Source organism: Miniopterus natalensis, chromosome 6 (genome assembly GCF_054644295.1).
Source record: "Miniopterus natalensis isolate mMinNat1 chromosome 6, mMinNat1.hap1, whole genome shotgun sequence".
NCBI lineage: Eukaryota > Metazoa > Chordata > Mammalia > Chiroptera > Miniopteridae > Miniopterus > Miniopterus natalensis.
The window spans coordinates 67,535,261-67,547,624 of NC_142086.1; the positions used below are offsets into that span (position 1 = coordinate 67,535,261).

At 36.9% G+C, this 12,364-nt stretch overlaps 1 protein-coding gene across 1 annotated transcript in view; it reads left to right on the forward strand.

Annotated features, from left to right (window-relative positions):
• WDR49 (WD repeat domain 49) overlaps positions 1-6,409 on the forward strand; it is a 109,379-nt gene extending 102,970 nt beyond the window's left edge. The window contains 1 exon segment of the mRNA XM_087817821.1: positions 6,279-6,409. Within this exon segment, the coding sequence (XP_087673947.1) occupies positions 6,279-6,409 (131 nt within the window).
• Positions 6,410-12,364: the final 5,955 nt, after the last annotated feature.

A 12,364-nucleotide genomic window follows, 5' to 3' on the forward strand; every position in this document is an offset into this window, starting at 1 on the left:
GTGAACAAGATAATGTGATAGGATGTGTCAGGGGGAGCATCAGCGAGCGTCTCTCTACTTTTTGAGATCAATCCTGAAAGAAGGAAGTAGTCCCCAAAGAATTGGGGGCAGAATATTCCTAGGACAGAGAACAGAAGTGTAAAGCTGATGAGGTGGGAATAAGAGGAACATGTTCCAGGGACAGAAAGGTCAGTTTTGCTGGAGCAGAGTGAGAGAGTTGAAGATGGAGACTGGTACAGGATGAGTTTGGAGGGGTTCGGGAATCAGACCATGTAGCCTGGGTTTAAGTGTGAAGGGAAGCCGTTAGAGTATTTGAAGAAGGGATGTGACTCCGTGAATCCATATCCATTGGCTGTTGCTAACTCCTCTAAGAGAACTGCTCTCCAAGATCTAAGTGAGTTGTGGGACCCAGAAAGCAAGGAGTTTGACCCTTGAGGTTCCTATGCTAGCACCTGTGTGGGACCGTGAAGGTGCTTTAAGATAAGCTGCATATTTTAAATAAACACAAACTTTTTTTACAAGGAGTGTTCAAGAGATTCCAGTCACAAACCACAGAAACTTGGCAAGCTAGTTTATTTGTCTCAATGAGAACACTTTGCCCTTTGAAATTGTTCTGTGGTAAACAGTGTGTTTCATGGCAAGCTCATCAGTCAGGATTCCAGGAAGCAGAATCAGCAGGACCATATATTGAAATTTATGACACGGAATTGGCTTGCAGGATTGTGAGGGCAGCTGACCAAGTCCAAAATAAAGGGAAGATCATGGATGAGCTGGCAAGGCAGAAACTGTTGTCCAGTGGTGGAATTTCTCTCCTCTCCTAGGGAAGCCTCAGCCCTGCTTTTGAGACCTTCCAGCTGAATAAGTCTGGCTCACCAGGGTATCCAGGATTATCTTCCTCCCCTCCCCAATTATATGAGAAAGTTTATTTATAAAGTCACAGAAGTACAAAGAAGTGAGCCAGTTGGGCTGCATGGGCTCTGAAAACAAGTTACAGAGGCAAAATAAGGGCCCCTGGAGCTTAGGAGAAAGAAAGCAAAGGTAGTGTGCCAAGGGAAAGAAGAAGGGAGAAAGGTGCCAGGAAAGGTGCCTGTGTGCTCCAGAGAGAGAGCGTATGCTGGGTCCAAGGTAATCTTTCTTACTTTAAGCTCATTGATTAGGGACTTTAATTACATCAGCAATATCCTTGCAGAGCAACATCTAGATTAGTGTTTAATTGAGCAGCTGAGGACTTTAGTCTTGCCAAGTTAATACATCAAGAAAACAAGTCATTAGAGCAAGGCTACAGACATCCTTTTATAACCTTAAATAAGTTCAATAAGTGGTTAGTGGCTTCATCCATGTATCATATTACATTGCAGACTCACTCACAACATCATATGAAAACATTATGCCAGTAACCTAGCAGCTGTTGCTCCCCTGAATAGTGAGAAGAAATGATTATCTTTATCCATTTGGAAGGTGTTTGGTTAATTTTGACATTGTTTTTGTCATGTAAAGGAGATTGCCAATGACACCAATGAAGGTTATGTTGTTTTATGGGCCACACCTACATAGATTCTTGTGTGTTAGGGAAGTTGCTGGGAGTTTTAGAGTGTCTAGGTGAAGAGCAGAAACCAGGTTTTAATTTCAGGTACCTTTCTTAAAAGAGGTCCCAGAAGAAAAGGACCCAACTCTATAAGCTCCAGTAATTCGTGGAGATTTTTTTTCTCTCATTCTAAATAAATAGCCACTTTTATGAATAATTTATTATTTGTAATTTTATATTCTTTTTCTTAAAGAGAGACCCCCAAATCCTTAGCTTCATGCTCCAAAACAAGGAATCCACTCCTGTATATGAATTTTTTAATCATCTGTTTTTTAGCTCAAAAAAATGAATTATCCTAGCAAGGTGGTCCCTTTCAGGATCTTACAAATGTCTATCAGTTAGTTATTGGTATAATTGTCCTAAAAACTGGTTAATTAATACAGAAAATGTTTTGTCTAGTTCATAGACAAACCTCAGTAAAACAGCTAGAGTTTATTTTGAAAGCAACATTTTGGCTCCCACTGAGAATCTCAGGAGAGCTCTAAGGCATTCAGAATGCCTTATGATTCTGAGGTGCTAATCTGTAGTCAGCTGGGACAGGATCAACTGCTAATGTACAGAAGTCCACATTATCTCCTACTGTGGTATCAGGCAAATGGAAAGTGTCCTCATTTGTAGCTTCGATTATGAGGTAGTTTCAGGTTTATTCATTTTTGCTTAAAAAAACACACATATTCACACAGTTCAAATACTGATGGGTTCAGTTCCCATTATCATTTATTTCTGGCAACCCTAATTACGAGTTTCTGTGTCTCCTTGGAGGGTTTCTGTATGCATTTATGATTCTGGATTTTGAGCACTACTTTCCTTTGGTTTTCATTTGCCTAGATACTTTTCCAACCTTTTTATTTCAAATTTTCTGAATCACTTTATTTTATTTATTTTATTTTTAAAAATATGTCTTTATTAATTTCAGAGAGAGGAAGGGAAAGGGGAGAGAGAGGTAGAAACATCGACTGCCTCCTACACCCCCCCACTGGGGATCGTGCCCGCAACCCGGGCATGTGCCCTGACCAGGATTCGAACTATGATCTCCTGGATCCTAGGTTGATTGCCAACTACTGAGCCATGCCTGGCCGGGCTGAATCACTTTATTTTAAATGTGTGTTGGTTGTTGCTTTGGATCCAACTAAAGAATTTTTTTTTTTTTAATCATGAAATTGACATTTACTTTTATTGATATGTTAGACATTTTGGTTTTGTATTTCTTACGCTCTTTTATGCTATTTATTTTTATACATACTTGAAGGTTTTTCACTGGATCTGGGATTTTTTTTCTTTGTCTTTATTTGGAGGGTTTTATGTGTTTCTTCTAGTGGTACATTTATAGTCATGGGTTCATATAATTCCTCTAGCCCTTTATTTCTCTAGGACAGTAACTGTGAGATCCATGCTGAGTGACAATGAAGTGAACCTTTCTCCATTCCCCTACCCCTCTTCCTCTACACAATGTATTTAATAATATGGCCTTTCTTTGTGCTTCCTTTTGTTTTAAATTTGCTTATATTATTATTATTTGGCTTACGTTGTTTGTCTCTTAACTATTATCATGAGTAAACGTCTCCCTTACTCTCCCAATTTTTGTTGATTGTGTCATGTCTATATTGCCAGGCGGGTGGCACATACCTTCAGTTTGTCATCCTAAACGCCACACTATTTTGTTCTCACTTCTACATTTAAATATATTCAGTGCTCAGCGCCAACTCTCCCAAATTTTCTTCGGTCATTTCTTAGTTTACTTTGTTATAATTTTCTTATAAAGATCTCTTGGGAACAGCAGCCTGCGTTCTCTGCGAGGGGGAGCTTTGTCATCTCTAGATCCGAGGCAGTGTGGGTAACGCATCCCCGCACGCTCTTGCCTTGATTGTCCTGTTGGTGTTGCTCCGCTCTCTTCTGGTATCGCTCATTGTCATGAAGAGATCTCACGCAAGATATATTTCGCTCCTTTTAAGTGACTCGGTCATTTTGTCTGGCTGCCAAATAATTTTGCCTTTATCTCTAAAGTCTAATAATTTTACCAGGCTGTGCCTTGCCTTGGACTGTTCGGAGTCTGTTACTCCTGGCGCACAGGACAGCCAGCCCTCCGTATCTGCGGCTTTGGCATCCACATTCAACCTACTGCCCATTGAAAATATTAGAAAAAGGTTACATTGTTGCTGACATGTGCTGTGTAGTCAGGCCTATTCTGTGTTGAACACGCACAGACCTTTTCCTTGTCATTATTCCCTGAACAATCAGCATGACAACTAGTTACCTGACGTTTACACCGCATGGCGTTGTAAGGAATCTAGAGGTGATTTAAGGGTGCAGGAGGATGTGTGAAGGTCATATTCACCGACCACCTCATTGCACACAGGGGGCCTGAGCACAGGCTTCCTTATCTGATCCCCGACGAACACGAGGGGTGACTGCATGTCCTTTCCATCTATGTCAAGTTGCTCATGTGAGCAAAGTTTCATTACATGATACCTTCCAATATTTGTTCAGCTTTGCTTTGCTTTCTTAAGGACTCACCCCATTTATGTCTTTGTTGGATCTATTTTTTTCAATATCTGTCATTTTCCTCTCTAATTTGTTCTTTTTAAAATTTTCACCTTATTATTTTTGTTTTTCTCATTTATACGTTCCATGTTCCCCGTTATGTCTATTCTCACTTATAATATTTTTCCCCCTGTAAGTTCTTTGTTCTGACAGCTCACATTTCACCACTTCCTGCTGCGTCTTTGTTTCTTCCCTGAGTTTTTTCATTTCTGCTCTGTGATCTCCCTTTATAGAAGCAAGAGCCTTTTCAGGTTTTAAAATTTAATTTGCGACAAATGTTCAGTAACAATATTTACCCAGTGGCGGTGGTCCATGTATTGATTAGCTTTGCTGCTCTTTAAAGCATGTTTTGCTTTTAGTTTTGCTTATAATAGCTTTGTGTCTATGGTACGCTGATTATTTATTTTTTAAATTTCCTCTTTTAATTAATGAGATGAATGAGTTGGCTTTTCTTAGACCTGAAATCTGTAGTAAATCCTGGGGCGAGAGCTTGTGACAGTGATCAGTGTGGCCTTCAGATTTTACAGCCCAGGGGCTGACTGCTTTCAGCAACAGTGGCTCACGGGTGCGATTCTTCGTCGCCTCCCCTCACCTGTTTCTCTGGGCCAGAGGAGGTAAGGGGGGCTTCTGTGTCCGGCCTTGTTCGCCTCTGTCTACACCACAGGCGTACAGGAAAGACAGCATTTCCTGCGGGCCGAGCCCTCGCCTTCCCGCCTTCGCCACACTTGCTGAGCGGCCGCTGGCTGCCCCCCCCCCCCCCTCGCCCTTCACTCTGGGCAGCCCTGCCCAGTCTCAGCTGCTCGCCTGCCCTTCTGCATATTTTGTAGGCTGCGGGTTACATCTCTCTTTGGGTTTTGCTGAACGTGGAATTTACTTGCAGAGTTATTTTTCTTCATGGTCGTGGTTCTTGTATAATGTTCAAGGGAAAAAGGGGAAATATATTGATTTATAGAGTTATATCTGCATAGGAACTACAGAGTTTTTGTTTTGTTTTCAATTTAAATGTATAAAGATGGAACTATACCGTGAAGTTGCTCAGTGTTTACATAGTTTATTTCAAATTCCTTGGTTTGGGATTTAAAGTACTCCCCAGTCCAGCTCCAAGCTCAGTCTACCTTCATTGCCTTCATATATTTTAAGTTTTTGTTAAATTGTATCAAATTATTTAGAGTTACCTGAATAGTAGTTCCTGTTTTTCCAAACTTTTATTCCATGTGTTCCCTGTAGTTGACATTTCCTTTCCACCTTGCTAACCCATCCTCACCTCCATGATTTGCGTTTTCAATTAAAATCCTATCTGGACTTCAAGTTCCCCTGAAATAGCGTTTAATTCTTAAAGCTTTCCCCCTGTTTTCTGCAAATTGCTATAAGCTCTTTATATGTTTAGCCACAATTTCCATTGGTTGTATCCTCTTAGAACTATATGCTATTGTATATGATATTTTGGTTATTTGGGTACTGCTCCTTTCTACCAGTTGAAAGAAAACCTGCAACTTAGTTATATTTGTGCCCCATTTACGCCTGAGCACAGAACATTGTGCATAATATACATTCAATAAACATTTGCTGAAGTGATAAAATTAAGCAAAAGGCCAAAATTATTTTTTTGAATGTGTGGCGCAATTTCCTCCTACTTCTCACTGATGCACAATATAACCACTCATGGGGATAATTTGGCTCTTTTTTCTGAAGCCACAGATCTCTGCAGATCAGAGCATCTTATAAGGATGTGATTGCAGATGCACTGGTTTAGTCATGCAGGCAGTCAAACTGTGTTTTGATTATTTTAATTGTCTTATTTCAATACAGAATAATTTGTTCTTGGCTTTTTATGAGTCCTTGATAGGTTTTAAGTATATTAAAAAACAAAAATGGAAAACAATCTTCTTTAGTCTTCTACTGTTAAATGGTGGATCTCTATTATGATATAAATGCATTAATAGAACTAACTCTGTTAAAATGTAACTTTTAAATTTAAATTGAAGTCAAAGGAATAGCAGAAGCTTAAGAGAAAGTTTACCCCTCAAACTCTAGGTTTTAGAAACAATTTTTAAAAATAAAATGAAACTTGAATATTTTCTCCCCACTATTTCATTTAATTGGGTCCCTTTTCAAATATAACTTACATGTCACTTTCTTCACCATTTTTTAGCTTTGAAAGCTGTATTTGTTGAGAAAAACCTGTTTCCCAAAGACTTTCTGGATCATGAAAGAAGAGCCAAGCAATTATGTCAAGAAACAACTAGTGAAGTGAAGATAAAAAGAAATAAGAAGCAACTATAACTGAAAGAAAAATAGATATTTCATTGACACATAGAGTTTGTGTATGAAATGCAGAAAAGAAATCAAGAGTTTTGCCCTCCTCTTTATTACTTTATATTTCAACTTCAGAAAGTTTTGTTTTGTTTGAAAGTTTTGTTTTCAGATAATGTTTTTACCCATCACCTTTCACTTTCTATTTTCTTTCTAAAAGAAAGATTGGATTAAAGAGGGGGCAGTATTAATTGGTAATACCCATTCTAAAGTGTTTTTATATTAAAAAATGTACAATTTCAGAACAAAGCATTCTGATCAGTTACACCTTTCATTGCTTCTATAGACAAACATTTTGGTCAATTTTTATTGTAAAACCTGCATTGAAATTAAACACAAAAAGTACTGACACAGTGAATATCTACAAAGGTGACTGAGAAAACCATGCCCACTTATTTATACTTTGTAGTGTTTTTTTGTGTTTTTTTATTACTCACCCGAGGATATTTTTTCCATTGTTCCTTCAGAGAGAGTGGAAGGGAGAGAGAGAGAAAAACATTGATGTGAGAGGGACACGTCGATTGGTTGCCTCCCACCCACACCTCAACCAAAGCCGAGGATAAACCTGCAACTGAGGTGTGTGCCCTTGGCCAGAATCGAACCTGGGACCCTTCAGTCTGCGGGCTGATGTTCTAACCACTGAGCAAACGGCCAGAGCTCTAGTTTTTTTTAAGAAATGATACTGCTAATGCAATTAGACCTTGTCAGTAGCAGCTGTTCTATTATTTTCTGTTGGCTTATAGCCATTCTTATAGGTACTTATTAAGACATTCCTGCATAAGTTCTACTTCTATACTCTGTTATACTGTTCTCTAAAACTGAGTGGCATAGTTCAACCAGAGAGGTAACAGCCTCAAGAAAAAAAGGCTTCTGAGGTTATATAAAGAACTCACTCTATGTGGAAGATCAAGTAGACAGTGTTTGGTTTTGAAACACAATGCTTCACCTCTTTGATCCATTTTTCTTTATAAATATAATCATCCATCAGGTAACAAATATTCTTTTTTTTTTAATGCTCACCCAAGGATATGTTTCTATTGATTTTAGAGACAGAAGGAGGGAGAGGGAGAGAGAGAGGGAGGAACATGGATATGAGAGAGAAACATCAATCAGTTGCCTCCGGTATGCACCCCAACCAGGGGGTGAGTGGAGGAGATGACCAGCGGGGCTGGGAGATTAATTACACTGAGTAAATAAGAACGGACTAAATAAATGAATAAAATCAGTAAACACTGAGGATAGTGAATGTCAGATATCTCAGTCTTTAGAAGGTAACTGAAAAATTTGAAAGGAGAAAAAATGGAAAGAACCCTGAGATTTTGAATTGGGATTTGAGATATCAGATATCAGTGTGAACTCATGGTTGCAGGTAGATAGATAAACAGATAGAATGGAATATGCAGGAGTAATAGAAAATTATGTTTGCAGTTTGCTTTCAAATGATTCAGAAAATACAAACTACAATGTACGTATATATATATATATATATACCACATATATGTATCCACACATATATATTATAGAGATAGCTGGATAGATGGATAAAGATTAGTTATATAGATAGAACACACGTATGAGGTGAAATGTTAACAACTGGGGAAACTGAGAGAGAAGAGTGGGAGGCAGTAGTTCTTTGTATTATGTCAGCACTTTTATGTTACTTTAAAAGTATTTCAAAGTAAATTATTTTTTAAAATGAAAACACTGCCTTAGGACAAAGGATTCCTTGAGAAGTTCAGGCAGAGGCTGAATAACTCACAGGGATGTTGCAGATAATTCTCCCACTGGTTGGGAGATTTGATTGGACAATTCATCATTTCAAACTTTGAGCATATGATTTATGAGTTGTCTATTGGTGACAGTACAGTGGAGTAAAATTTGAGCCACATTTCCAGAAATTTAAAAGAATATTCAGATGTTAAGGAGATGTACCAAATACTTTGTGAAAGCTCTTTTCCCCATCCTCTCATCCATCCATCCTCCCATCCATCCATCCATCCATCCATCCATCCATCCATCCATCCATCCATCCATCTATCCATCCATCCATCCAATTATTGCAGGCATATGCAAGGGACTGTTTTAGACATCAGGTATATTCAAATAAATCGAATACACTTCTTCTGCCATCAGTTTTCTGAAGTGAAGGCACATAAAATGCTGTGGTTTATTAAGCAATGATTGAGTGAGCCCCCTAGTTTTTCTAGTATAACTTAGAAATTATCTTACTACACATACTTTCCTCTTTCTACCCCTAGAGATGACTTTGTTGGAAGTGATTCGTGTGAAATAGTCTGGTTCATATAGTCAGATCTCTCTATAGCCTACTGCATGTGCAAAGCATTAAACTATGTGCATCCCTAATCCCTAATTCAGTGCTTCTTCTGTGAAAGGAATTAAGGGGATCTGCCTCACAAATATATTTAATGAGAATAGAACTTTTAAAAGTATGAAAATCTCTCTTAATGATACTGTTTCTAATACTTAGGAACAAAACACATACAAAAGGGGAAAAATTAGTTATGTCTTACTCTCTTCTTTTATGCTTTACAGTACCTAATTGTGTTAGGCAGGTAGCAAGTTCTCACCTATCAAATGTTAATAGAACTGAAGACTTTATAAGCTATTTCTGAAATTAACATTTAGGTTTAATGATTTTTTTTGAATATATCTTTATTGATTTCAGAGAGAGGAAGGGAGAGGGAGAGACAGATAGAAACATCAATGATGAGAGAGTCATTGATGGAGCCCACAACCCGGGCACGTGCCCTGACTGGGAATCGAACCCTGATCGCCTGGATCCAAGTCGACGCTCAACCGCTGAGCCACGCCCGGCCGGGCTAGGTTTAATGATTTAAGATCCATTTTTCTACAGTGAAAAGAACTTGTCACATTAAAATAGGATATGCCAGCCTTGGCCACTGTGGCTCAGTTGATTGGAGCATTGTCTGGTGCACCAAAGGGTCACAGGTTCCACTCCCAGTCAGGGCACAGAATCCCCAATCAGGGCAAGTATGCAACCTACCGATGTTTCTCTCTCACATGAATGTTTCCCTCTCTCTTTCCTTCTCCCTCTCCCTTTCTCTCTCTAAAACCAATGGGGGGGGGGAGGGTTTTTTTGTTTTTTAAAAAAAGGATGTGCTATATTTTTCAGTAGGTTATGTTGTTTGTAGTATGAAGATTTACACTAAATAAAATTTAACCTGTTCCCTTTTCAGGACATTTTCCTCTTATCACCCAAAATATATGGAACAAATTGACAGGAAAAAAATAGCTGAAATTAATCTATGGAAGAATTAACTTTTAAGTCCTTTATTTATTAATGAGAGCACTTGATTGTGTGTTTTTAAAGTTTGGAATGAAATACATTTTTACTTTTAAAAAATTACAAAATGTTAATAAATGCTAATTAGAAAGATAATGAGACTGAATCTGTAACCCCTTGCTATTATTTTTTTCCCTAATGCTCCAGAGGCAAAATAGAGTTGTAGAAGGAACAGATTTGTCAAAATATTTAAAAGGTTTGCAGTAATATTTTAAGGACATTTGTGGTATCTTTATTGTCTTTTAAAAGTGCTTAAACCAAGGAGGAGAAATTCATGGCTGTTGCTTTTCACTCCCCAAAAGAAAGGAAAATGTACAGTCTGCTTGAACTACTCTAATATAAGCTCCTTACAAAACAACTTCATTAAATGATCTTACTAAGACAGTGTATCTGTCTCTGTCATTGGATGGAAAAATAATGACTTGTCCCTGGGTAAGTCACATTATGATCCTAACATTGCAGACATAATAATTTGGGAACCAAGTGTACTTGTGATGGATGTTTGCTGGTGTCACTGCATGGGTAGGAAAACATTGATTGAATGATAGTCTTAGACTTCCAGATTTATTATTTATGAATTGCAGAGTAGGACAGAAGAAGAATTGTGTTCTTGTGTTGCATAACTGTGTTTTTGGAAAGTAATCTCGAACATTGTTAAGTTAAAAGCTGCAAATGAATTTACTTATATCATAGTAAGTAATATTAGAGTATAAGCCAACATTTAGAAAACATTCAGAGATGCAAGATGAACAATTAAAAATTTTAGTAAATTAGAAGATTATGGCCAACATCAGTCATCAGGCTCCCCAAGCCTGTTATTAAGTAATAATCCTAGGACACTGGAAGATGTTAACAGGATCCTTGAAAAAGGTTTATTTATTTATTTTTAACTCTTTTAAAAGTATCTATATTCATTTTACTTCTTTTTCATAGATTTATCAGAAATAATATTAGTTTAGTAATCAATAGTAAATACTTGTTTAATTGTAACTGGAACAAATTTTCCATTTCTGTTCTCAGAGGCTACTTATGAATAATGCAATGTATTTAATATCTGATTGCCACTGACGTGATTGATTTGAGCTAGAACAATGAGATCATAACCCATTCAATTATACAACTGTTTTTCACTAATGAACTATTTCTAGAAAAAATGATGCAAAATTTTAAGAGCACATAAACTTAACACCAAGTTTAACTATCAAATTCCCTATGCTTAAGAGTAATACCTTGATATAATTTGGGAAATCTATAATCTTAATCCGGTATTTTTGTTCAACATAAAAATTACATTTCTTTAATATCCATACTTTTCCCTAAGAATTCCATTGGGCCTGGTGTCCACAGGAAGTCCCTCTATTGCATAATTTTACAAATTGTTGAGAACTCTGTAAATGCAGCAGTAATTTGTCTCTCTGCATTCTGGACTGGATTTAATTTTATTTTTCTCATAGGCATTCGGAAATATTTATGATGGAGTACATTGGTAATCTGATGTGTGATTCTTGAGAAAAACAAAAAGAACTAATTACTAGCAGATTTGTAGGCATTGGCACATTCTTCTAAATTCTAAAGAAGTGAAATAATACTATAAACTTAATGGGCTCTAAAATTCTAGTATTGTTTTCTCTCTCAGTTCTTGCATATTTCATCGTTGATCATTAAGCTGATCATGTTGGTCCTTTCATACAAATGTGGTGAACACCTGCTTTGGTCTTAGAGGAATTAATCTAGCAATGTTCAAGATAAATAGAGTTGGCCTTCGCTGATCAGGTGTTCCATGTACTAGTGTTTCTCAGCAGGCATATTTTAGTTATAACATTACCGTGAATTTGCAGGAGCAAATTTTGAGTAAGTACTTTAAAATTAAACAGCTCTTGAATAAAGTATGTATGCAATAATATTGACTATGAGTGTTTAATAGAGTAAGAATGGCATTTCAATTCACTTTGGTGGATATTTAAACTTGTCAAATTAATACATTACTTTTATTTCTCCTTAAAAGGTGTCACTATAATTCTGAATATCAAGATTTTATAGGACTGTTTATCAGGTTGTTTAGTTTATTAGTACTTTGTGGTTTCTAATGAGATATGATCCAAAGGCCAGTGAGGTAAGTGAATTTTTAAAGCCAATGTTTTGTGTAAGCTTGTAATTTACTAAGTACCAAGAAATTTTCAGGGAGAAATGGATGCTCAAAGAATGGAAATTTTAGTTATTAAGATTATTAATAACAATGAGAGGATAACTTCCAGATTCTAGTATAAGGGAAAAATTACATCCTTTATAATAGTATTTATTATTCTAATACAAACCAAGAACATAAAGGTGTGCCTAATGGATTACCACTTGATGACTTAAAAGTATTGATAACATTTTGACTATATAGCTACAAACCAACATTTTGGAAAGAAATCATCTGAGATAGTGACTGTATTAATAAATGATACACAGAAATTTATTTTGCATGTAAAATTTCTCTTACTCACTAGCTTCAACTATTGTTGCTCTGCTACTTACAACCTTGTGTCCTAATCTAATCCTCAATAAAACATTTTCTTGACAGGATGAATGTATCTATATTTTCAGTTTAATAAAAC